The 26,863-nt window shown below is 56.1% G+C and overlaps 1 protein-coding gene across 8 annotated transcripts in view; it reads right to left on the reverse strand.

Moving 5' to 3' along the window:
• ANKS1A (ankyrin repeat and sterile alpha motif domain containing 1A) overlaps positions 3,994-26,863 on the reverse strand; it is a 168,629-nt gene continuing 145,759 nt past the window's right edge. For 2 of the 8 annotated variants that reach the window (XM_018038709.1, XM_018038706.1), the window contains 11 exons: positions 13,310-13,408; positions 12,385-12,537; positions 12,172-12,279; positions 11,066-11,230; positions 10,235-10,360; positions 10,003-10,074; positions 9,790-9,876; positions 9,175-9,312; positions 8,159-8,329; positions 7,437-7,534; positions 3,994-6,330 (listed from right to left, as the gene is read on the reverse strand). In XM_018038709.1, coding sequence (XP_017894198.1) covers positions 6,327-6,330; positions 7,437-7,534; positions 8,159-8,329; positions 9,175-9,312; positions 9,790-9,876; positions 10,003-10,074; positions 10,235-10,360; positions 11,066-11,230; positions 12,172-12,279; positions 12,385-12,537; positions 13,310-13,408 — 1,221 coding nt within the window. In that variant the 3' untranslated portion in view covers positions 3,994-6,326. Of the gene's footprint in view, positions 7,535-7,958; positions 8,058-8,158; positions 8,330-9,174; positions 9,313-9,789; positions 9,877-10,002; positions 10,075-10,234; positions 10,361-11,065; positions 11,231-12,171; positions 12,280-12,384; positions 12,538-13,309; positions 13,409-26,863 lie in introns of all 8 variants that reach the window. The other 6 variants (XM_018038704.1, XM_018038702.1, XM_018038707.1 and 3 more) reach the window with 4 other exon arrangements.

Consider the following 26,863-nt stretch of genomic DNA (forward strand, 5'->3'; position numbering starts at 1 on the left):
TCACCCTGCTTATTTAACTTATATGCAGAGTACATCATGAGAAACGCTGGGCTGGATGAAGCACAAGCTGGAATCAAGATTGCCGGGAGAAATATCAATAACCTCAGATATGCAGATGACACCACCCTTATGGCAGAAAGTGAAGAGGAACTCAAAAGCCTCTTGATAAAAGTGAAAGAGGAGAGTGAAAAAGTTGGCTTAAAGCTCATCATTCAGAAAACAAAGATCACGGCATCCGGTCCCATCACTTCATGGGAAATAGATGGGGAAACAGTGGCAGACTTTATTTTGGGGGGCTCCAAAATCACTGCAGATGGTGACTGCAGCCATGAAATTAAAAGACACTCCTTGGAAGAAAAGTTATGACCACCCTAGATAGCATATTCAAAAGCAGAGACATTACTTTGCCGACTAAGGTCCATTTAGTCAAGGCTATGGTTTTTCCAGTGGTCATGTATGGATGTGAGAGTTGGACTGTGAAGAAAGCTGAGCGCCGAAGAATTGATGCTTTTGAACTGTGGTGTTGGAGAAGACTCTTGGGAGTCCCTTGGACTGCAAGATCAGTCCTGGGATTTCTTTGGAAGGGATGATGCTAAAGCTGAAACTCCAGTACTTTGGCCACCTCATGCGAAGAGTTGACTCATTGGAAAAGACTCTGATGCTGGGAGGGATTAGGGGCAGGAGGAGAAGGGGACAACAGAGGATGAGATGGCTGGATGGCATCACTGACTCGATGGACGTGAGTCTGAGTGAACTCGGGGAGTTGGTGATGGACAGGGAGGCCTGGTGTGCTGCGATTCATGGGGTCACAAAGAGTCGGACATGACTGAGCGACTGAAGTGAACTGAGGGCTTAAGTCTGCCAATTAATTTTTAATTTTCTAGTTATTGTTTTCTTTTTTCTGTTCTTTTTTCTATCTCCCTGTGAGTTTCTTGAAAACATCTTAAAAATTCCATTTCTGTTTCTCTTTGTGTGTTTATCTCCTTGAAAAACTTTTTTTAGTGTTTGCTCCAGCTATTATATATATATATATATATATATATATATACACACACACATAACTGTCCATAGTCTATTGGTGTCATTGTTTACCAGTTCATGAAGTATAGAAATCTTGTTTTATATCTCCTCACCCTCCTCATTTATAAAATTGTTTAAAATACTTCCTCTACTTGCATTTAGAACATTAAACAGTGCTAGGATTTTGCTTCAACCATCAAACATAATTTAGAAAACTCTGTAGGAGACGGAAAGTCCATTGTATTTACCCATATTTTTGCTTAGTGTTTATCCTTCCTGATGTTTCAAGGTTCATTTTTTTTTTTTTCCTTTTTCATTTCCTTTCTATTTAGAGAAATTTCACCATTCTCTTAGGGTAGGTCTGCTTGTGAATAAGTTCCTCAGTTTTCCTTCCTCTGAGAATGTCTTGATTTTTTCTTCACTCCTGAAGGATATTTTTGCAGGATATAGAATTCTGGGTTCACAGTTCTTTTCTTTTAGCACTGGAAAAATATACTACTTCCTGCTGGGCGCCACAGTCCTGCTGACAAGTCAACTGTCTGTCATTCAAATTTTTTTTCCCTGATAGGTAAGATGTCATTTTTCTCTTGCTGCTTTTAAGAATTTTTGTCTTTCATATTCAGAAAATTAATTGTGATGGCATGGATTTCTTTTTATCTGGTTTGGGGTTTGCTCAGCTTCTTGATTCTGTAGGTTAGTGAGAAGTCTTCAGCCATGATTGCATGGAGGTCTCTCTCAGCCCCACCCACTCTCTCTCCTTCTGGGACTCTGCTGACGTATGTGTTTGATCTTGTGTTAGGTCCCTGAGGCTCCTTGTTTTTTTAGTCTATTTCCTCTGTTCTTCTAATTGGGTAATTTCTACTGTTCTGTTCTCTGGTTTGTGGATCCTTCTCTTTGTTGTTTATTCTGCTCTTGACCCCATCCACTGAGATCTTTATTTTGGTTCCTGTTGTTAAGAGCAACCACCTAATTGCTGGGTGATTGCAAGTTCCCAGTTAGGCCTCCTCTAATGCCACCCCAGAGGGCGTTAGGGCACCTTGATATGTGGTGAGGAGGGACGTCTAGGCTCACCACTTGGCCTTTTCTGGCTTGTGGAAGGAGGGGCCAATTTTTTTTCTGTGATGCTTGGATGAATTAGAGCAGTTCCATGTCTAAAAGCTGTCTTGCCAGGCTGCTTTTATCCTTGTCCTCTGAGAGCAGGCTTTTGTTTGGGCTTTGTACCCACTGGTGTGTCTGCCGGGGTTTTAATTATACTTTTGCAAGAATAGGGGAAAGTCTGTCTACTCGATCTTCCTGGAGGTTGATTTCCTTTTGAGACTGTTGTCAAGTTGTCCTTCGTTACATACATGTGGTGCAAAGACTGTTCTCAGTTGTTTTAATAATGAGGCATTTTGCTTTGCAGAAATGTTTGATTTTTATATAGTTGAATATATAAATCCTTAAGAAAGTGAACTCAGTTATGTGACATGTTTGGAAAGACCTTTCTCATACCAAGATTACAAAAAACTCTCTTCTAGCTTTGTTGGTTTTTGTTTGTTTTTAACATTTAAACATGTGAACCATCTGGAATTAATTTTGGTATAAGTAGTAATATAAATCTCCCTGCACCGTTCCCACCACCCCCACGGCTACCTGCTTGTCCCAGCTCTGTTTACTAAATAATAAATATTTTATGGTGCTAAGGAAATTCTTTAATTTGGCACATGCTTGTTGTAACTGTCTGTAATAGCCAGTCCTGAGAAGAGCAGTCACAGAGCTTCAGGGGCTGTGCTGGGCAGTGGAGTTGAGACCCCACAGCTGCTGGTTGTGATGGCCAATGCTGTGAGCTGTGAAGGCCCGCTGACCTGCCCACTGGGTTTTGGGGGACCTGGACCCTTGCGAGGTTGGAGGCCAGAGGCACCGAGGCCAACAAGAGGGTGTCTAGACCAGCCCCCTGGTCACTGCACCTCCGTCCTGACAACCCTGCTGCCTGGGTGACTGGTCCACGCCGCATCTGCAAGAGGGGGCCGGTGAGGGTGGGGAGCGGGGCACGTGGAGGCCTGGTCTGGGGCCCACAGTGCAAGCATGGGCATTGGAGGCAGTGCCCGACTCCTGGCCCCTGCTTCTGCTTCCGGGTCCTGAGGAGCAGGGGGTAGAGATGGGAGTGTGGACCGATGCACGGTGGGACGTGTCCCTCCACCCTGGCTGTGGGCCGCCCCACCACCCCTGCGCCTCTCCCTGCAGTCCAGCTCTGGCTCCTCCTCGGTCAAGTGCAGTCTGTCTATGGCCTGGCAGGCCTGGGTGCCCAACATGAACCAGCACAGCTGGACATCACTGGACTAGAGGGTTTCTAGGTGCCTCTCTGGCTAGCCCTGGGTGGGCATTTTAACCTCTCTGAGCCTCAGTTTCCTCCTCTGCAGAGAAGGCAATACCCAGGCAGGGGTGAGGGCTGATGGGGCGGTTGTTGGGGTCGTCAGTGTTGCCTGTGTCTTTCCAATGCTCTCTTGACCAACAGCCCAGGTGGCCAGCCGGCTTGGCGAGCACCATGTCCCTCCCATCCCCACAGCTCAGGATGTGTGGACAGCCTCGTTGTGTGGCCTTGAGCTGGTAGTAGTTGTCTGTGTAAAACTTTGCCTCCACAATCAAATGCATTCCTGAAGGAGACTCTGCTTCCAGAGCTCTCAACCCCCATTGGCCTGATAACACTGGCATTCAGTCACGTCTGTGGGTGACCAGCCCAGGCCCTGCTCGGCATTCAGACCAGCAGAACCTGAGGAGGGGAAGGTGACCGCAGGGCCCTCACACCAGAGCAGGGTCAATGCTGACCAGCAGCCCTTCCTGTTGGAGAGAGCCGGGTGGAGCTGATGCCCCAGACTGGTGCCAGCCAAGCAGAGTGGATCCTCCTTAGCACCCCGAGCCAGCGGCTGGCCTGTGTCTGCGCTTCTGCTGGAAAACCGTCAGATAACGTTCCAACTCAGACTCCACAACGTAAGGCTGGCTTCATGTCACTTCTCATTTATTAATTCAGTCTGTTCTAAGTTGTACAGTTTCGAAAATAACAAAACCAAAGCCAAAAGCCCAGGAATATTTACACTTGCTCATGTAGTGAGGTCAGTCTATGCTGTCACACAGGTCGGTTACGCTTGGTACCACAAGATGTTCGTAATTTAGACAAAATTGGACAGATTAACAATTATATGTACAGTAAAATAGAAGGGGAAGTCATTCAAGTATCAAAATACAGAGACAAAGATTAAATAACATTTTATTACAATTCAGTCCCATTGCCACACCGTTAGCAATAACACTTTGTGAACTGCGTCTGACAGTCGTCCTGCAGGTCAGGGCTCCCCCCAACACGGGCTGAGGGCAGACTGGCCTGCTTAGCCCCAGGCTTCTCGAGGGACTCCCCAGAGCTGCAGCTGGAGGCCCTGGAGGGGTGTGAGCATCGCAGAGGCAGAGCCTGTCTGGAAGGAAGCCCCGCTCACTCGGAGCAGCTGCGAGGAGGAGGGCAGACCGGAGAGCGCCCTCATCTCCAGTCCTGCCTGAAGGGCCTGCTCGGTTCAGAACGGGGCTGCGTTTGCGTGCAGAAGCAAGGCTTCTCCATGTGAAGCCTGTCCTCAATGTTATAATATTTCTTTCTAGGGAAGGGAGAGTACCTGTCCCAGAGGAGGAGTAAAAAAGATCTAGCCCCTCCCTTTTTGACTACTGAGAAATAAACCAATCTCAAAATCCAGAGCAGATTAGCCAAGGCTTTCCAATATGAAAACACCCTGAATAAATAAGATATAGCAGCTTCAAGAGGAGGAGACACCTACCTAGGACATAAAAACAAAAACAAAAAACAGCTTGAGGAACTCACCGTAGTGTCTACAGTTTTCTTTGTGGATCCACCACCCACCACGAGGGGCCTACTTAGAGGAGACCGGCCTTCCTCAGGAGGAAGAGGGCACAGCACCTGTGCTGTGGCTGGGCCCGCGGCCTCCCCACCCAGCTTGGGCTCCTTGTCCATCCCTGAAAGGAGGAGGGGCTGAATACTGCACAGGAGAACTGTCAGGCCCTGGGAGCAGGAGGACATGAAGTCAGACTTCCGGTGTTGAGGTCTTTGTTTAGTACTGAAAGGGCAGGACCACCTGTCTCCATCCCAGAGTAAGGGCGACCCCCTGGGCCTGTGGTGTGGACGGTGCAGGGAGCCCACCGGGCCTGCACCCCCTGCCCCCGGAGCTCTCGGCTGGGGGGTGGGGTGCGGCCAAGGCCTTGGACCTACTGACCCCAGGACCGAATGCACCATGCCTGCAAAGCAGGGGGCCTGCTTGGGGAGGAAAGGCTCTGCTCTGGGAGCTGCTAGACATGCAGCTGACCTGGTCCAGCCGCAAGGAATGAGACCCTCCCATTCTACTGCCTCCAGGAGGAGCGACGCAACCAAAGGCACAAAGCAAAGCCGGCCAGCAGGATGGCTCGGGCGGCGGCACAGCCGGCCCTGGAGGCCACGCTGGGGGAGCCAACTGCCTCCGCACCCAGCCCTCTCCGCCCTCAGAGCCTGGGTGAGCCCAGAGCTGAAAGGAGGACAGTCAGACCAAAGTGAGTACTAATCACACACACCTGATTAGATAAATCACACACCTGCAGGCAGCCGCCTCAGCTGACCTACCCGTTAATGCCCAAGACAAACACAGCTGCTTCCTCTCCTTTCTGATCCGACTCGGCCGGCCTGAGGTCACTGGAGGGCCCGTGGCCTGCAGCCCAGGGCGGTGTTCTGACCACGGTAGCCCCGGACCTGCTCATCCTCTGCCCAGCCTGCCGGGGACGGAGTGGAAGCCGCCGCAGCGGGGACGAGAAACCTGGTGTGCGGCTCAGAAAGGAGCGGCGGCTGATGGGGGCAGCTGTCGGGCCACTCGGGTCACCCAACGTCTCCTCGGAGCTGCCCAAGCATGCTCACGCCCCGGCCTGAGGACAGAGGCCCACTACACTCGGACCATATGGCCACTGGTCTAAAGATTGGCAGTTTAACCTAGAGGTTTGAGCCAAGTGTTAAAAGTTAATTTTATAAAAAAAAATTTTCTATTAAAAAACATTTTCTGGACAAGTCATTTCTAGGGTCTCTGGAGTCCCAGTCTCATCTGCTAGAGGCTGGAGGGCTGCTCGGCACCGGGGCAGGGCTCCCTCCAGGAGGCCTGGGGGCCGGCCCGGGCCCACAGCCGGGAGGAGTCCTGCGGGCAGAGGTGGGCCTGGGTCTCCAATGCAGGTGAGGTGGCGGTGGCAGCGGCGGTGGCGGGAGCCTGCGCTCCGCACGGCTGTTTCTGCAGCACAGTCGGTTCCTCGGTGGCTCAGCTTGGCAGAAGCAAACACAACGGGGGGAGGAAAAGGTTAACCAAAGGGGCTGCACACAGTGGAGGAGACGGAGAGGAAACAGGGAGGCAGAACAGAAGGCCCCTCGCGGCCTCCCCGAGCACCCTCCGTGGCTCAGGCATCTGCTCGGAAGGCACGAGGGCAGGAGGCAGGAGACCCACCTCGGCTTGTCCACTGGGTTTCGGCTCTAAAGGAACCGCCGCCACTGAGCGGCGGTGCTCCCGAGTCGCGCTCCGTGCTGTGCTTCCCCCCACGGAACCGCGGCTCTCCCCCCGAAAGGGCGCCGGGCCTCCACAGCCTCCGCGCCGCCTTCCCCGCTGCTGACCGCCCTGATCCCCACACCACGGAGAAGCGCCAGCAAGCCCTGCCCGGCCCAGGTCACCGCCCTCGAGCGGCGCCGTCCTGAGGGGAGGAGGTGCAGGGCACTGACCCCATCCTGCGGGTCCCACAGGGCGGCCTTCCTCTTCCGCCCGCCTGTCACTCCCCGGCCAAGGCGTGAGGAGCCATCCCACTCCATGCAGCTCAAGACCCCCGAGACACAGACTCCAGGCGCGGGGAGCCAGCCTATGGGTGTCCCAGGCTCTGGAGCCAGGCATGTGCCCTAGAGCCCTCACAGCGGGCTGATCCCGGCCCAGCCCAGCACTGAGCTGAGGGTCTCAGGCAGGAAGACAGGCCTCGGGCCAGCGTGAGCGGCTCTGCCCCAGGCGGTCACAGTGGCTGGTTGTGTCGGGAGAGGCGTGGCGAGCTCTTGGCAGCGTGAGACTCAAGCTGGGGGAGGAGCCGGAAGGGAGCCCCGCCCCGTCGGGGGGGCCACTGCCTGGAGACGGCCTCCCTCGGGATCCAGCGTGCCGCCCTCCCGCTGCCCAACCTCAAAGGCAACTCGCCCCCTCCCCAAGCCATCCCCGACCAAGGGGGGATTCACAGTGTCCGTGGCGGGGGGTGAGCTGACGCGGGAGGGGAGGCCTGGGGCGGGGGTGGGGCCTTGGCCTCAGCGGGTGGAAGGAGAGCTGAGAAGAGCAGAAAGGCGCCGGAAGGCACGTGAGACTAGTGGAGGCGGGGCGGGTGCTTAGAAGATAGTGGTCTCGTACTTGGTGCTGAGGCTCCGCTTAGAGTCTGGCTTGGGGTCCACGACCCAGGAGACGCTGGCGTGGGACTGGGCGTCAGGGTCCGTGTCAGGTGGCTCCAGCTGCCAAGGAGGAGGGGGCAGGGTCAGAGGGGCCACACTGGCATCCGTGTCCCCGGGGGTGCCCTATATTCTCCGCCAGAGAGCCGGCTCTCGGGGTGGGGAGCAGGAGGGGGCACCTCGCAGGAATGTCCCAGGAGGCTGTCTCCTGGGGGCGTGGAACGGCTGGGGTCCCTGGGTGGTTCCTGGCGCAGGAAGCGGGGAAGGGGTTGGAAAACCCAGTGGGGCCAGAGAGCTCCCCCGGGCAAGACCACGGCGGGCACCCTGACCTCTGGAGAGAGGAGGACACACAGCAGAGAGACAGGCCACAGCACAGAGGGAGGTGCGGGGCAGCTCAGGGAAAGACGGGCACACTGGTCGGGGGGCGCCAGTCTCCAGGAGCTCACGGTCCCGCAGGGAGACTGACACACACAGCAGGTGTAGAGACCTTGACTCCAGGACTAACAGACGGCAGCGGGAGGTACGAAGGACGGTGGGCGGGGCGGGTGTGACAGGGACAACAGCGACTGTCGGGGGACGGCAGCACCTGGGGCGCAGAGCGAAGCAGACAGACACGGGCGGGGTCACGGCCGCACCAGACCCTCCACCCCGCTCCTCCCGGGGCCCTGGGCCCCGAGGCCCACGTACCGCTGACTTCCTCACGCCCACCCGGGGCTTCGGCACTGGCTTGGAAGATCTGGTCTCGATCACCTCAGCGGCAGAGGCCCCCAGCGGCCTGGACTTCTGGGCCTGCAGGGCCAGCTGGTAGGCCACCTCGAACGCCTGGCCGAGCGTCAGGATGATCTCATAGGTCAGGTTCTGGGAGGAGGCAGGGCACAGGGTGAGAGGAGGGAGCGGGGAGCACCGCCCTGATGCTCCCCCCACCGCCCCCGGGACCCACACAGGCTGGGCAGCAGCACACAGGTGCAGGGAAGGGCTGCGCTGAAAGCGACGTGTGTCCTGAGGGACAGTCTGAACAAAGCACACACTTTGTTTCCTTGTGGGCGATTCCACTAGAGAGATGAACCCTGGGGGTCCCCGTGGCTTCAGGGCGAGGTGCCCAGAAATGACAGGGAAGGTGAGCTGTAGGAACTGGGCTGGGCACCTTCTGGGGGACTTCCTCTTTAGAACAAGCCCTAAAATAGTTACACTCTGTCCCGCTGTGCAGGTGTGGAGCAGGGAGGGGAGTTCCTAGCTCACAAGCCAGCGCGTGTCAAAGCCGAGAGGCTGTGGCCGGGCCCAGAGCACCGACGGAGGTCCCGGGCAAGGCCCTGAAGACCCGGGGGCAGCAGGCCTGGCACAGGCCCCGTTTCGGGGCCGCCACCCGGGTCATGCGTCCACTCCCCGGGGACGGCACGCGAACACCTCCCGTCAGCCCAGCGGCGCCAGGGCGCAGCCCAAGCTGGGCTCTGGGGGAAGGAGACTCCCTGTTGGCGGAGGGCTTTTTAGGAAGATGGCCCCGCAGAAGGGTCAGCCACAGCCAGGGGAGGTGCAGCCCTGGCCCGGGAACACATGCGTGGCCAGAAGCAGGGCAAGTGCTGTCGCTAGAACCCTGGGTGAGCCACTGCGCCACTCTGTGCGCTGGGCGTTCGCTCCTGACAGGCGCGGCTCCGTGCCCGCCAGGTGCCAGCACCCAGTGCGCGGGCCGCGTGGCCTCCACCTACCACATCCACTGTGCTGAAGACGTGGCAGTAATGGTGGCCAGTCTGCAGGTCCTTGGTGACGTAGGCAAAGGCGCACAGGTCCTCTGGGTCCTGAGCCGCGCAGGAAATGTTCCGGATCTCGTGCTCGGCGATGACGTTCTGCGGAGAAAGCGGCTCTGCAGTGCCCCGTCACCAGCACTACTTTTTTGTCGGCCAAACGCGACTTCCTCATCTGCTCTCTGGGGGCGAGGGGGTTTAGGGTGGCGCCTAATCTCCTCTGATTTAGGTTTGGGGTCTCCACCCCTGTCCACAGGGGGTCGAGGGTGGCGCCTAATCTCCTCTGATTTAGGTTTGGGGTCTCCACCCCTTTCCACAGCAGCCGAGGGAGTAAATGTTCACATCCAGCCCCCTCTTGCCCTCCAGGGCCCGAGCGCGGGGCCTGGGGATGTCCTGCGCTCTCTAAGGCCTGTGAGCAGCGAAGTGGCCCATGCTGAGGAAGACAAGCTGTCCCCTGGGACCCAGGTAAGGGGGTGCATGAGAGGCTGACACGGGCCAGGGGTGGAGGTGGGAACAGGCGGGGAGGTTCTGAGGAAGGCGCCCTGCTGGCAGGAGTGAGGGATGGGGAGAGGGACACACCTTGTTGGAGGCATCGATGAACTTGACCCCTTTGTACGTGATGGACAGGATGATGGTAGGGATCTTCCTCATGTGCTCCGTGGATTTCTACAGTGAATGGGAGGCCCGTCAATGCTGCTCCTCAGGGCGGGGCCCCGCAGCTGCAGCTCGCGCCACCATCTGCTGCCTGCCGTCCTGGCCGTGCCCAGTACCCCACCGCCCGCGACAGCCTACCCGCATCTTGGCACAGGCGTCTTGTGTGGACTCTGTCCCTCGCAGATCTTTGATCAACATGGAGCCCAGATACTGTGGAAGCGAGCAGTGGGCACGTTCAGCTGTCTGTGTCACCACGCTGGGACCGTCCAGCCGACCTGGGCCCTATCCCATGGCTCCTCTCCCCGCAATGCCGGATGGCTGAAGAGCTGAGAACAGCATGGGGCCTGCGCTGGAGCTAGGGGTTACTCACGTTGGCTTCGTAACCGCAGGACTCAAAGATGAGTTTCTCGGGCTGGTGTTGCCAGCTCTGCACAGGGGCGTAGGGGGCGGCCAGGCTGGGGGGCCGGAGGGTCAGCTTGGCCTCTCGGTGCTCCTCCTGCAGAATATGTGGGGCCCCAGGTCAGCCTGCCGTTCTAGGGGCTCCCGAGCACCCCACCTGGCTCTGGCCTGCCAGCCACCTCTGGGAGCTCCAGGGCAGAGGCAGACCAGCCCTTCAGATGGGCTGGGGCAGAGGCGAGGCCTGTCCAGGCTGAGAACAGGTAGGGAAGCCAGGACCTCAGTCGCCCATCTGTGAGCAGCTCCACATAGAAGGCTCTGTGGTGTCGGAGACGATCTGATCCTGGGGTAGTGGGTGTCTCCGTGGCCACGGATGTGCTTTATAGGGGTCCTTGTGACAGGAGTCAGGGTGCGGGGGGGTAGGAGGCCACCGCGGGCCAGATGACGGGGTCCTCAACTAGGGCACAGGTGGAAGGCATGGGGACAAAGGGAAATTCAGGGCTCCCAGCAAGATGGAAAGTCTTGATACAGAGTCATTAAAACTGCCAGACAACATGCTTTTTGAATCTTGTAAAATTCACAGTTGTGCTGGTGCAAAAGTGTGGGGACTCCTCGGGCCAGAACTGAGACGAGTGTGTCACAAGAGAAGAAGCGGGCCAGAGACGCGGAGCGAAGGCTCGCCCTGTGGGGGACGTGGGTCAGGCCACAGCTGGGGGGTGGGGTGAAGCCTGCAGCCTGCGCCAGGCAGGGGGAAACCTGTCCTGCTGGGAGGGGTGCAGGGACCCCATCTGGGCCCCCCGCCCACCTGGGTTCTGAAGCGCTCTGCCCGAGAGGGCGCTGCAGGCTCGTGCAAACTGTCGTGCGGCCTCCTGCCCGTGTCCCCAGGAGGCAGCAGCAGGTCAGCTGACCGCCCGGCACAGGAGTCGCTCTGGCTCAGTGGGGACGACGTCTGCGAGAACAGGTCCTGGCACTGCGGCAGGGAGAGCCGTGAGTCTGGGGGCCGCCCGGCCGGGCCTCAGGCTGCCAGTATTGGGGCCCAGCCCCAGGGGGTATCGGGGCCCAGCTCCAGGGGAGAGTCGGTGAGAAAGGGCAGGAGCTGGGCATCAGGGGCCAGACTCCTCCGGCCAGAAAGCCCTGACAACTGGGCCCTGCAGGTGGGCAGCCGGTCCAGAGCACAGCCTGCAGCCCGGAGCGCGCAGGGAGGAGGGGTGGTTGTAGGGTGGGGAAGCGCGCTCCACCTTCTCAAAGAGAAAACTGTCTGCTACAGCTGATTCCAGGTCCCGGGGATGCGTGACTCAATCTCAGGGTCCCTCCTGAGAAGACACTGTGCTCCCGATGGGCACCCTGTCTCCTCGGTTTCCATGTCTGAATGTCAGCGGAGCGTCTGGTCTCAGAACCAGCCTGGGCCCTGACTTCCTCATGTGTGAAAGGCTGAAGCCGTGCCCACTTTGAGACTCTAGCCCAGGGCCCACCCACTGCCCACCAGCAGCCCTGCAGGTCTGGGGAGAGTCATCCTGAACCACAGGCTCACAGTCTAACCTGCTTTCCAGTCAGAAATTACCTGCCTTGAGCAACAAAACATCTGTGAGGTTTTAAAAATCACAGGGATTTCCTTAAGAAACGGAGAAAGGCCCAGCCCTGCAGTGTTACAGGCTTTGTCAAACTGCCTGAGGGGACTCCAATCCCCAGACAGCTGAACGTGACATTCAGACATGGCCCTAGCTGTTTGGGATTTGGATATTTGTTTTCCTGACTTTCCCAACACTTGACCCCAACACTGGGAGAAGAGGGATCAGCTCTGCTGCTCCTTTCCTACAGAGGTGACACTGTCTCTGAGAAATCCTAAAAGATTCTTTTCAATTCCTGCCGACACAAAGCACACACTCCTCCCTCTCCACCCACCCAACTCACTCTCAGCTGGGAGAACCGTGGAGGCTTCTGGGGCGGCTCCTCGTAGGGTCTGTCCGCCAGGGAGGCGATGATGCGCTTGCGATGGCCGAGCAGGTGCACCTTCAGGACCTGGGTGGGGTGGCGGGGAACGGTCAGGGGACGCCTGGGGTCCCAGCCCCGCCACAGGGTAGCCAGGGACACTCGTGGCTCAGGACTGAGCAGAACTGCACTCACGTTGACAAGCTCCAGCTCCCAGAGGTTCTTCACAGTGTCAATGGAGCTGTAGCCACTCGACAGGAAGGAATGGACATAGTCCTGAAGCCCCAGCGAGTCCAGCCAGGAGGGCACTGACGCGGGGCTGTTCCCGTCGTAGCCCAGCGCCTTCACCTGTGCAGCGAGGACAGGAGGCAGGCCTGATAAGGACCGCAGGGACCCCAGGCACGTGAGAGACCACACTGGAGGCTGGGGTAGGGGTTGGATGGCACCTGAGGACCATCAAGGGTCTATGAGCTCAGCACCCGGGTCCCTTGGCCCACACAGCCGTCTCTGCCTCAGCTCTGGCCTCACCTGGGACCACCCGGGCACCCCAGGTCTGCTGAATCAGGGCCCAGCTGAGGCGGGAAATCAGTTAGAAAGGCAGGTGCCCTGTCAGGTGAGGCCAGATGGGGAGGACGGTCTGTGAGGCCCCGTCTATGCCCGACACGGTCATGGACCTGGCGGGACAAGGAGATGGTGTGCGTCTGTGGGGCGGGTGCTGGCCTCCCTGCTGGGACTCATCTGTGCGTCCTCAGACCTTGGCAGTAGAAGGGACCAGGGGACTTTGCGCCAACAGAGCTGAGGAGAGGCTCAGGCCTACCGCCCACAGACCCCCAGGCAAAGACCGCTTCCTGTGCTGCCCCGCACCCGGGCCTCGGGAGGAGGGCCTGGCCTCCAGGTGATGGGCCACGCCTGTGGGCACCAGGCTCCACGCCAGACGACCTGTTCCTGAGGCTGGACTGGGTGTGCACTGTCCCTGGGGCTCTGCTGCCCTCAGAACGTGGCAAAGCAGTGAACAGGACACTGCGCTCCCCGTGGGGCTCCCAGGATGGGGCACACCCCCCCGTGGTGGCCCCCAAGCCTGCCCTGCCCCTCGCTGAGGCCGAGGCGCTGTGGGTGGCACCTTGGGCAGGGACCGCGCGGCCTGGAGCAGCTTCCGCCTGTGCTGCGCATCACTGATGCCGATTTCCCGCAGGTCCTGATCTTCCATCACGTTAGGCCCCTGAGAGCAGAAAGGAGAACGTGAAGGCCTCCTGCATGAGGCTGTGAGGCCAGCCTGTTAAGGCCCCTTGCCAAGTTCTTCTTCGCCACCAGCACCACGAGGGCATGAGCCCCAGGGCACCCTGTGAGGCCAGGCTGGGCTACACGGGGCCTCGTATAGCAGGAAGACAAACCTGCCCGGCTGCCCACCTGTCCTGAGCGGCTCCAGGGCGCCGACCTGGGCCACAGCAGGCAGTGCACAGGCCCTCGCCCACCTGAGCCCATGTGCATTTACCTGGGGGGCAGATCTGACAACTCCCCAAGGTGATCGTATCCGACTCTTTGCAACCTCCTGGACCCAGGTCTCCCACACTGCAGGTGGGTTCTTTTCCAGATGAGCCCCAAGGGAGGCCCTCCCCCAAGGTGAAGAACAGGATTAATTTCCAGATTCCTTACAGATATCATTTTGTGATTTTAGGTTAAAACAGCCACCCTGCGTGGGTGGCAGGGGCAGGCACCCAAGGAGGAGAGGAGTCTCAGGGAGGAGAGGAGTCTCAAAGCGGAGACCTGCCTGGGAGCGGAGGGAGGGGCAGTGGGGCTGACATGGAGGGTGGCGGGTGTTTGCCGCATCCTTGCTGTGTGACAGGGACCAGGAGCTTTCACGTGCACCTGCCCACTTCAGGCTCATAGCCCTGTGTTAGGTTCTGTTTGCATCCCCATTTTACAGAGAAGGAAACTGAGGCACATAGAGGTCAGAAACACATCTGAAGTCACACACCTCGTGGTGGGGCTAGGATCTAAGATGGTCTGACTGCACTCACCACTCCTAACCCCTATCGTGCTGTCTTTAATTACTCACAGTGGTGTCACAAGATAGGGTGGTTTTTTTTTCAGATTATGACACATGAAAAGTCATGCGTTCTGCCGGTCTCTCAGCTACAGAGCCCCAGCCCCCAAGAGCAATGGTCCCCACTTTCCTGGATGTCCCTGCAGATCCCAGCTGGGCGCCGACACGTGCACACTTGACTCCTGCATGAACGCGATTCTTGTACACACCGTCCATGACTACTTAGTATGCAGGAGATCACTCTGCATCAGTGTATGGAGACCTGTCCTTTCTTTTAAAGCTGCATCATCATCCAGGTCATGGATGATTCTACATTTATTAACCTGTGAATATTATAAATTTTTACACCAGTTCTGTGTTGAAGGATGACTGCTTCCAGTTTCTGCTTTTACAAGCGGTGCTGCACAAACCCCCCTCTATGTGCATCGTTCTATGGTGGTTATCAAGAAGAGAGATTGCTGCCAAACCATTCTCGAGAAAGAAGAACGAAGCTGGAGGTATCACTCCCTGTCTTCAGACCATACTACAAAATTGCAGTAATCAAAACAGTATGGCTCTGGCACAAAAACAGATGCACAGATTGATGGAACAGAATAGAGCACCCAGAAATAAACCCACACTTATATGGTCACGTAATCGATGGCAAAGGAGGCAAGAATATGCAGTGGGGAAAAGACAGCCTCTTCAATAAATGGTCCAGAAAACTGGACAGCTACCTGCAAAATAATCAAAACTGCTGTTCCACTTTCTCATATCATATACAAAAATGAAATTTAAATGGATTAAAGACTCAAATGTAAGACCTGAAACCATAAAACTTCCAGAAGAAAACATAGGGAGTACACTCTGACATCAGACTTAGCCATATTTTTTACATCTGTCTTCTCAAAGGAAACAAAAGCAAAAATAAACAAATTGGACTATTTTAAACTGAAAAACTTTCAGACAGTGAAAGAAACTATCAACAAAATGAAAGGGCACTCTACTGAATGGGATAAGATATTTGCAAACAGTGTATCAGATAAAGGTTGTTAATATCCAAAATATACAAAGAACTCATATAATCAATATTTAAAAAAACAAATAACCTGATTGGAAAATTTTCTATTCAGATCCTCTACTCATTTTTTAACAACATACAGATGACTGAGAGACACATGAAAAGATGCTCTCAACATCACTAATTGTTAGGAAAATGCAAATTAAAACCACAATGAGATATCACTTTACACCTGTCAGAATGGCTATTATCAAAAAGACAACAAAGAGGTGTTGGCAAGGATGTGGACAAAAGGGAAATCTCACGCACTGCTGGTGAGACTCTAAATCGGTGCACTGACGGATGAATACTGCGGTGTACACACACGGAGGAATAATACTCAGCCAAAAAAAACAAGAGAATGGGACTTCCCTGGTGGTTCAGTGGGTAAAAGAATTCGCCTGCAAATGCACACAGGTTTGATCCCTGGTCTGGGAAGATGCCACGCGCCGCAGGGCAAGTAGGCCTGTGCGCCACAACTACTGGGCCTGTGCTCTGGGGCCCCTGAACCATGACTCCTGCAGCCTGGGTGCCCCACAGGCCGTACCCAACACGGAGAGAGTAGCCCCCTTTCCACAACTGGAGAAAGCCTGTGCACCACAACCACCAACCAGCACAGCCAAAATAAATGAAACCATACTTTAAAAAAAGAATGATATCTTGGCATTTGTGACAGTGTGGATGGGGTCCAGAGTGCATTATGCTGAAACAGACAAATATGAATGATCTCACTTATACGTGGAATCTAAAAAATGAACAAGCAACCAAAATGGAGAGAGACTCATAAAGTGAACAAACAGGTGGTTGCCAGAGGGGAATCCCGTGAGGTGGAGGGGAACGCGTAAAGGGGATTAAGAGGTACAGACCTCCAGTTACAAAATAAAGAAGCCATGGGGATATAACTTATAGCCTAAGGAATACGGTCAATAATATTGTAATAACTTCGCATGGTGATAGACGGTCACTAGACTTACTGTGATCGTTTCATAGTGCATCAGACGTCAAATCACTATGTAGTACACCTGAAGCTAATATCACATGTCAACTATTATTTCGATTTTAAATTTTCAAAAAAGGGTATAAAAGAAATTGCTTGGGCAAGGGTATGTGTGTTTAGAAGGCGGACAGGCATCTGTACTCTCGTCAGGGCAGCTGTTTGGAAATGGCTTCTCACTGCCTGTCTTAACACAAGGTCGGCCCACTCGTAGGTGAGCCCAAGCATCCTTTCACATTTTATCTGTCAAGTACATTCACAGCACTTACTGCCCCCCTCCATGTCCAACATGCTTTGCACTTGCTGAACTACTGAATAATGGGGACTACTGTTATCCCATTTTACCACTCAGGAAGCTGAGGCCCGGAGAGCACCAGTGACCTGTGGGGCTGAGTTCAGCCCAATGTTTGTGTCCATGCAGCTCTGGGCTAGGTGCTGGGAGCAGCCACAGCTACTTTTTCAGGAATTACTTTATCCTGCACTTGATCTGCAGGAGCTCTTTACACAGCGAGGAAGCTAACCCTTTAGCTATGAAGAGTCGGGCACGTGTCCTTCCTGCTTGTTGCTGCCTCTGAACTGTTGCGCTGGCTTTGTTCAGGCAGAACCTGTCTGCTCACACTGGAACACACCCACTTTTCTCATGGAGCTTCTCTAAAGCTCCATCAGGCTTAGAAAATCCTTTCTGGGATTTTTAAACATTTCTTCCACAGTTTTTCCCTGAAACTTCACAGTTTCATTTTTTACAATCCAATCTTTAATCTACCTCAAATTTATTTTAACATAAGGTTTAAGGGTCCACTTAATTTTTTTTTTTTCAGGCAGCAGATTGTCTATTTCTTGAATGAGCTATCTTTTCTCTACCAATGTGAAATGACTTCTGATGTGTCCTAAATTCCTGTTTCTAGGATTTTTTCCGGACTTTTTATTCTGTTGAGGTGGGTATCATTTATGCCCGCTTTACAGAGAGAAGGTTAGTAAGCCGGGCCAGCTCATGCAGACCATTACCTGGTGGCTTCACCTGTGTGCCTAAGCTGCAGTGACTGCTGATGTGGGAGCCTCCCGAGAGCCTGTGCCTGGCGATAGAAACCTGGCCTCACAGAGGACAGGCCGTAAGCAAGACAGCTCTGAAGCCGGACTGCTCTGCTCAGGCTGCAGGGCACACCCCTCTGCTGGGACCCTAGAGATCCCTGGGCCTGCAGAGAGTCCCCTGGGTCCTGGCACCACTCCACATCTGACGAGCTCCCAAGTCACCCCTGAATCCAACAGTTACCACGCCGAGTTCCTATCGTCACTCTGGGCCCAAGTCTAGGGTGTGCTGGCGGGGAAAAGTGGTGGGGGAGAGGGGGGCGCGCTTTCTGCGTGACGATGAAGGCCCCTCAGCGAGGACCTGACAGTGAGCCTCTGAGCAGGCGGCACTGCAGCGACGCTCTGAAAACCCACTGCAACCCCGACGTTCCCTCAGAAGCCTTCACAAATATTTAGGGTACCGCTAATACTGAACTGAAGCCTGACCACCAGGAAACCAGATCCAACTGGAGACAAGGCCGTCATGAGCCAGACCTCCAGGCAAGAGAATGGGGGCGGATGCAGCTTTGAGGAGAAAGAGGCAGATGTCCCAAAGGACGTGACGGAAAGTCAGAGCAAACAGCTGATGGAGCACGCCCTGGGCACAGCGCAGGGTCCTGAGTTCCTAAACCTGCCATGTCTACATTCTGTGGGATTAGTTTGTGTGGTGGCCATCAGGCCCCCAAATCCTCGAAGACAGGAAACATTCTGGAAGTTACTCCACTCTCCTGGCTGAGGAAGAAATCTTTTCACAAGGAGGTTTATGGGGAAAGGGGACCTCCTACTTTGTTCACCTGCCGCACTAATGCTGACCAAGAGCTGACTATATGCCAGTCCGCGTTCCAAGTTCCCAGTGAGCGAACAGTTAGGGAGCTAACCGAGCAGAACGGCTCATTGGCCTAATAAGCATTTCAGTGAACAGAGATTTCCTGAGATTTTAATAAAGTTTCCAAGTCTAAGTGAAATCTGAAGCAGAACTGCTGACGCTTGGCTTGGTTGGGTTCCATCCCTAAGGGAGAGGGGACAGGCGGGAGCAATGTCCCGTTGTCTCCTCCTGGAGAGGCGTGTGCATGCAGCGTGCCAGCTTGTGGAAAGGCAGGCTGGGAGATGGCACACCTGGGCTCTGCCCACCTTGCCCCACCACGGCCAGTGTCAGCCCTGGCAGGACTTGACCTCTGCTCCAACAAAGGCCTGTGAGCTCTGACGGGAGAGGGCCCGCTGGGCAGAGCTGCGCTAGACTGGATTCCTTGGGAGGGGTTTTGTCCCTCAGCAGTGGTTCCAGACTCTTCACTTGGCCCGCCCCCTCCAGCCTAATTTCCATATTCTGTATGGCTTCTCTCTCTTCTCAGACAATCATTCAGCCATTTCTCCTGCCGGGAGTCATTAGAAAAAAAACAAACAAAAACCAAAGGCTGAAACCTCCTCTCTTGGGGGAGAAAGAATGAGACCAAGCTACTGTCCCCAGCTTGACTGGGCCTCTGGAGCAAAGCCTGGCAATGCTGCTTCTCCCCCTGCCCGCCCCACCCCAGTGTTTCTTGGGCCTCAAGGAACAGGGACGGTGGGAAGAGCTGTTCCAGAAGGATAAGTGTGCTGGGGTGAGGGGTGGGGGGCTCCCTCGATGCACACAGAATGCAAATGAAGACCTCAGGAGCAGATTTCTCAAATTAGGGGAGGGGAGGATGGGAGGATCCAGCTGAGTGTGCTGAGCGGCTGACAGTCACCACACCCCTGGCTGTACCGATCTGTGGGGCCTGCCTGAGCTGCTAAGAAGGTTCCTTAACACCTGAGCAGTTAGGTCAGCGACCACGGGGCCCCCGGCCTCCTCCAGGGCCACTGGGCACCAAGGGGGTAGCGAAGCGCTTCCTTGGGTCCTGGCTGGTTCAATGTGATACTTATGCTTTCTCTGCCTTCCAGGACTTTGTAGATTTCCACTGGGCCCTGCTTCAATCTCTCCCTCGTATTAAAGGAGAAAAAAATTTTTTTCTAAGTAGGAAAGTTGTAAGTTTATTTTTGAAAATTCTGAAAATAAAAAAGGATAAAGAAAAATGTAAAAGCCCCTTATAAATCCATTGCCTCTGGTGGGGGTGGGGGACCAAGCTTACCATTTGGGTGAAGTCTTCTCAGTGACAATATTCTGGCAAAATTGGGACGGTGGTCTATGTATTATTTACTTAACCTGCCTTCTCACATGCTGACACGCTTGCACACTGAACTGTCTGCCATGGACCCCCAAGGACTGCGTCCTCTCCAGGGCGCCCCCCCCCGTAATGCCGCCGCCGCCAGACACCTTGCCCCCGCTCCCACATGGTGTTCCGCGGTGCCCAGGCGCATTACCGGCCACAGCAGCAGGGCTGCGGGATGCACAGTCATCTGGGCGCGGGGCGCTGAGCACGGACAGGACAGGACCCTGGTCTGAGCCAGGACCACCTTCCCAGGCTGAGTGGCCACAGGCACGCGGTGGTGGGTGGGCTGGGAGGGAGAGCGAGGAGAGCACACGTCTTCCCCAAACCACAGCCCCAGACCCAGGGAGCTCGGGGAGTGGGGGGCTGGCCCAGGGAGAGTGGGGAGGACCACTGGGAGAAGGAAGAGGAAGCGGAGAGGGGCAGGGCTCTGCTGCTCACCTCTGTGGCCTACAAGCCCGAATAAAGATGGAAAACAGAAGCCATGCTCCTGAAGCATCATGTGGCCACTCATCCAGGGGGCGGGGCTTCCTGTGCTCTACCCACTGGGCAAGGCAGCTGTGGTGTAAGAGAGTAAGACCTGGGTTCCGGCTTCCCTGGTGGTCCAAGTAGCTGGGAATCCACTGTGCAGCGCACTCCCTGGTCCAGGAATGAAGATCTCACATGCCGCAGACAAACTAAACCCGTGTGCCACGACTCCTGAGCCCACACGCCCTAGAGCCCAAGCTCCACAGGAGAAGCCACTGCAACGAGAGGCCTGCTCACCCAAACTCGAGAGGAGCCCCCCTCACTGCTACTAAAAAAAGCCCGAACGGAGCAACATGACCCAGTGCAGCTGAAGAAGAACTGGGTTCAAATCCCTCATAACGTCAGAACTTTATAAACACGAACAAAGCCACCAGCCTGTGCAGGCTAAGTAACGAATTCCTGGCGCTGAGCGCTGACCTGCTGGCAGGAACCAGCACTCCGCAGCTCTTCCTGCGTGCGCCTATTTGCTGCTGCCTGGCCTCACCGACCCCTGCCTCCCTGGGGCATGGTCACAGGACTTCCCAGACTGACGCCGTTCCCAGCTCATGGGTGCCCTACAAAAAGCTCGCCATCCTTGGCAGCAGGAGCAGCTCAGCCTTGACCCCCATCCCACCCTGCCCAGCCCTGTCCTCAGCTAGAGAGACAGAACACCAAGGGTAACTGGGAGCAACTAGTTCTAAGATGAGGACGAACTGCAAAAGCTACCAGCTCCTCAATCCAGAGGCTGTCTCCCCCGGTCAGTCTCCAGGGAGGGCTGTCAGGGATGGCTTTCCTCCCTGGTGGAGGGAAGCCACACCCCTGATGGCCCTGTTCTCCCAGGAAGGCCCCCAGGGCCCCCCTTTTCTCTGTTCCAGGCGCAGTCTCCTCCTGCCCATCTACTGCCCATCACCCCTGAATGTCTGCCTTGCCGAGGCCTTATCTGATGTCAAGATGCCATAGTCACTTCAAGCCACCAGTGCAGGCCCAGGTCAGTGAGAGTCAAGGGGCCTGGATCCAAGACCACCCAAAGCAGGCTTCACCACCTTCCCACCTCACATTCTCACACTCGTCCATGGCCAGTCTCAGCGGCTGCTCTGGGTGACCACAGCTAACACTGTGCCGTCTTCAGAGCTTACGTGCAGAAGGAAGCAGTGAAATGAGATCCTGTGGGACAGGGATAGGGAGGGGGTACAGAGTAACCTGCCTGAAATCATGCAGGGGACCTGGAGGAAATCCAGGTCTCCTGACTCCCAGCTGCTTCTCAGGGCAGGTGATTAGGCCCCATGTTTTCTCCTAAGCTTTTCCCTGTCCAGTTTCCTCAACTGTGACCTCAGCCAGCTGCCCGAGGCCCTGGAGCTTCCCTGAGGGTGGAGGTCCCCAGGGCCTGAGCCCCATTAGCTTCTACCCCAGCCTCTTGTAGACCGGCCCTGACAAAGAGTGCGGACGGAATGGTCTGCTGGCCCAGACGGCGCCTTGCACTGGCCGAGCCTGCTGGCTCCACCTGTGGTCCAGTCACAGCATCTGCCTGGGAGAGGGCACTGTAGGGCACCAGAGTGCGAGGTGAGGGAATTGCTCTGGGCCCAGGAGACCTGGCTTCTGCTTGAGGAGCAGCCTTGAGCAAGTGACACCCCCGGGGTCCTGGGTGTGCTGTCCACGGAACCTGGGAGTTGAGACGGGCCTCAGGGACACCTGAGCCATAGCTGATGTCTGCCAGGGACACATGGGCCCTACTGCTCTGCCCGCTGCACTCCTGCACATGCACCCTGGGGGGTCAACTAACCGAACACAGAGACGTGCTGAGATGCCAGACACAGCCCCCAGTGGCTGCTCACCCGAAGAGCCCAGACCCGGAAGCTACAGGACAGGATGTGTTCACCACTCCAACTCCATCCTAAGTGCACTTAGTTAAATTAACAGACATGAAAACGGCTCTCAAACTCCACTATGAAGGGGACCGGGAGCAAGCCAGCGCCGCACAGGGGCACGCGGAGCTGGATGCTAAGTAACTCCAGTTGCTGGCCCTCTGGGTAACTCCGGGGAAGCAAGAGAGCGCACGCGCTGGGAAGGGGCCCAAAGGGAGCCTGGCTCTGGTCTCAAGGCTCAAGGGCTCTGCAGAGACAAGGAAGCAGCAGCCCCTGGGATACCGAGGAGCTAAGTTCTTAAGTGACCACAGAACTGAGTTAGCACAAGAGGCAGGATCCGCACTTGTCTAAGAATATTCCTTCCAAAGGAGTAAACTCCAGGAGTTGGTGATGGACAGGGAGGCCTGGCGTGCTGCAGTCCATGGCGTCGCAAAGAGTTGGACAGGACTGAGCGACTGAACTGAACTGAACGGATTCGTTCCAAAGCCTTAGGTCCACATCCGTCCAATGAGCCAGGTGAGGAAACTCTCCCTCTTGGGCCCTGCTACACACAGGGGCACAGAAACGCCCCTGCCCCAGAGCCGTCAGCTCCCCGAGCGCTGGCTGGAGAGACGGCGAGGCGGGGAGGCAGCCTGACAGCAGGGCAGGGAGAGGCCAAGGCAGAGACATCAGAGGGGGATGAAGAGCTGCGGGGGGAGCCTGGGCGGGAACCCAAGGGCACAGCCTGGCTTCTGGGGTGAACAGTGAGGCTGATCTGGGGGTACAGCAAGAAGGGGGGCTCGAGGGTCTGGGAACCTGGCTGGGAAGCTTCACAGAAGCCAGTACAGAAGAAGCCCCTGGCCAAGTTCGTGCCTTGAGCGCTCACAGGGGCTGGTCCTGCTCACCTGCCATCTCTCTCCTACACGTGGGACCAGCTGGTCCATCAGGAAAACATGGGCAGGGGGGAGAAATAAACCAACGGGAGGCGCACGAGGCCGTCTCAGCACTGCCCCGGAGAGGCACAGGCCTGCCGCTCAGCCTCTGTTTCCAGCCCAGCCTGAGCTGCTGCCGACTCCTTCCCATTCTCCGCTTGTCCAAACTCCCAGCCTCGAGCACCTGCCACGTGCCTGCTCCCCACTCCACCATGCTGTCCAGCACCCTTGACTCCCTGGTGCTCTGCCTGGCGAAGGCACAACCACAGGATCCCTCCCCCTATACCCAGAGCTCAGAGATCGTGGGGGCCCCCCAGAGAGTGGCTTTTGAGGCCCCTCAACATCAGGTCCAGCCCCCCTCGCTGCCCTCTGGGTCCTGCCCGTCTCTGCCCTCGAGCTGGCCTCGAGCTCACCACAGACAGTGGGGGCCTCTCCCTAGAGTCTTACCAGCTCCTGCAGCCTCTACAGAACCCCCAGGATGGCACGGGGAATGTAGGGGTTCAAAGTAAGATAGCTCTGGGCAAGTGTCCCGGCTCTGCCACTTCCTGGCAGTGCCTCCACCCTCTGGGCCCAGGGCCCTGTTTGCAACTTGATGGGTACACGCCTCAGGGCTGGCCGCCAGCTTGGTGCCCGGTAGGCGGTGAACCCTGGGTGAGAGAGGCACCTCCTCCGCACCCAGCACTTAGCACTCGCCGCTGTTACCAGTGCTGTGTGTGCGCGTTCTCCCAGCTAGACTGTCAAATTTGTTAGGATGCCCACAGTATCTGCTTATCTGATTTCAGAGCCATTCCTTGTAGGAAACGCAGAAATTCTATTTCACTCTCAAAAAGGAAACAAAGCCATAATCCTCCTGAGATAACGAACAGTAGAATACATTTTGGCTTACTCCTTGCACTTCGAGATGCTTCCTATTTTGAAAATTAATATCATGTTGCACACGGATTTTTGTGTCTCAGTTTCTTCACTCAGCACTCCAAGGTGAATGTTTCTGCACGTCAGACAGTCCTGAGAACCTTTCTAAAAATCCACCCGACCCCAGCGTGAGGAGCGCTGCTGCTGACTCCACGACACTCCAGTGAGGGGAGGCCAGGCCGAGTCCCAGATACTGGACCTGCATCAGCCCGCTTGAGCTGCACACTTGCCAACCACCAATTACCTTCTTTCTGTGCTGATTAAATGCATTTCCTCCCTTTTCCCGAAAAAGCCCATTTCCTGAAGACAAGATTTGTGGTGAAGCAAATGGGACTGGCTACGATGCTCGAGCCAGCGTGGTGGGCGGGCCGGCAGGCGTGTGAGCCGGGAAGGGCAGCCCCTGACCCCTGCGGGAGAGACAGTAGGAATCAAGTTCAAACTGCAGCACTCACTCGTCCGGCTCAGGCCTCACATCACAGGAGGAAGAGCCAAGAAAAAGACGGTGTTGAGCTTAGACAAGACAGGACCCAGGAGGCCGTGACAGAGATCTTCCATTTTCTCATGGCCTAAGTGTGCTCTGCGTGGCCCCCAAAAGTAAACCTGGACCTGGGGACAGAAAGCCACAAGGAAACAGATTTGGCTCAATATAAAGAATGGTCTAAACATGCCTGAGCGATGTAGAGCATAAAGGGGCTGTGCCTTTGCAAGGGGGAGGGCCCGTCCCTGGGAACAGGGCAGAGCTCATCTGGAAGGACCTCGGGCACAGAGGGGACGATGAGACCACGTGGTGTTAAGGTCCCCTCTACCCTGGGAGGGAGCCGAGTGACTCTCGCAAACGCCCTAGACTCCTCCCACAACTCAGAGGACAGCGTCACAGTGAGATTCCATAGCAGCCCTCGGTCTCAGACGTTCCTACTACATTTAGAGCCTGGCTGGCTTCCTGGCAGCCACTTGTGCATCTTGTAGAAAAGTCTCCAGGGCATTTCACAATGAAGGGAAACATTTACAACCTACTGAAAACCAAACCACACAGGGATAATGCCACCAGCTAACGCAGTATAAGTTATACCATATGTAACGAGGGAATGTTTCTAAACAAAACACTCCCTTCTTACGTGTTCTCGTCCTCTCTTTTCTGGTTATGAAAACTTAATTAGCCTTGCAGCCCATCTGGCAACCTACATGTAATCACCCAGGATGCTGCGCACGGCCACTCAGGCCGCTGAAGGCCTGAGAAGCGATGCACTAGACTGAGGCACAATCAGCCTTCCTGCCTGCCAGCCGCCCCTCTGGAACTGAGAGGACAGAGAGGAACAGCTCGCTCCCAGGGCAGCAGGAGGGGCCTGGAAGGCTCTGGAAGAACTGAGCTGCGGGCCTCCCTCAATGATCCCCTTCCCAAACAGAACAGGCGCGTTCTGACAGAGGCCCCGCATCATGCGTGGATGCCTGGCCCAGGGCCAGACTTCTTCCCCAGGTGCCGGCCCAGCTACTTTCTGGTTGGAGCCCAAGGCGGGGCAGAGAAGCAGTTTTAAAGGAGTTTTTATACTCAAGGAATGGGAACCTTAGCCTTTCCAGACCAGCAGGAGGAGGGGTGAGAAGTCAGGAGCTCAGCCTCTAACCCAGCGCAGGGAGGGGACACTCACGGCCACCCTCCCTCGCCCACCTGACGGCCAGTCTGAGGAAGGGCCCTGCTCAGAAGCGGAGCATCAAGGGCCCGGTGCCCTCACTCACTGGCTGAACACTCACCTCCGTTTTGGGTTTGCTGGCCTTCCCCAAGGAACCTGATAAGTCAGGGATTAGGTTATAAGAACCATAAATATACTCTGTTCAAGTTAAAAAAAAAAAGCTATTTAAAACCTAGTATTTTTAAAAGCTGAAAAATAACTGGCCTCAAGTTGGCTTGGGAAGGTGGCTTGCAGCAGCCTTCGCTGTCTGCCCTGGGACACAGACAGCCTGGTGGGGTGAGCTGTCCCAGTCAGGGTCCCCCGTAGTGCCTTGGGCCAGCTCCCTGGGTGGCCCACTACTTGCGAGGTGCCCAATGCCACCCCGTCAGTGAGAGCCCCACAGAGACCCATGCTGGACAGGAAAGGGCAAGGGGAGCCCTGGGTCCACTGACCACCACCCTCAATCACGGTGGCTGAGGGGGCTGCGTGGTCAGGGATCTGCTTCAGGGAGCGGAGGCACCTCAGTGTCCACTCGGGACTGCACCCTGGAAATCCTGAGAGGTGGGACAGGCCCACCAGGAAGAAAGGAACCTCAAACCAGCTCCCAACACAGCGCGGGCAAGAAGGCGACTTCAAGCATCCAAAAGGCACCACTCCCATTCCCCTCAGCCACCAGTAAGAAACAGGCTGTGTGCGTGGCAGCGAAGCAGGACCCTCGGACCCGGAGTGCCAGGTTCGTGTCCTACCCCCCCAGTTCCCAGAGATGTGAGCATGAGCAAGACACTCCACTGCTCTGGATCTGGAAAACGAAGACAGATGTGAGTGCACATCTCAGGGCTGCTGGGAGAGTCAGTGAGCGCCTCCCCGCACCCAGAGTGCTAACAGGACATGTCAGCTCTGTCCCCACCACAGCGCTCGATGCGGGGGAGGGCTTCCCGAGGAGGGTCAGGCATGGGCACCCCGCCTGCAGCTGCTTCTTGGACCTCCACAGGGAGCCCTGGGTCTGGACCCAGGGTCCAGGGGGGCCCTTGCTCCACAGAGAGGACACTTGGGTTTTTCTTTCTGAGCTGTTGTGCTTTGCAAGAAGAGAGTGCAAAGTTACGCCTCAATAAAGCAGCCAATCCTTCCCACCCCCACTCAGCCTCCTGTCTGGGCCACCCATGAGGCCACCAGCCCACTACCAGGCCTTCCTGCCAGAAGCCTTCTGACTTCAGTGACCACAGGCTTGACAGCAAAGTTTTGGGGAACAAAGGGAGCTTCTGGTGTCTGGCTGGGATCTGAGACCCGAGATCTGAAAGGGAGACAGGAGTGGACCAAGGGATGTGTCAGGAACACTACTTCTCCGATGTGAACTTGCAAAGAGTTCTCCCGACAGGGTGTGCCCAGAGCGGTGCTGACAATGCGGCGCCACCGCCGGGTCTCAGCCGCGCAGGCCCCTCTTCCTGGGACACAGGTCTACGTACAGTTTCCACCTCCAGCGGGGCCTGGGGTGCGGG

The sequence above is a fragment of the Capra hircus genome, chromosome 23 (assembly GCF_001704415.2).
Source record: "Capra hircus breed San Clemente chromosome 23, ASM170441v1, whole genome shotgun sequence".
NCBI lineage: Eukaryota > Metazoa > Chordata > Mammalia > Artiodactyla > Bovidae > Capra > Capra hircus.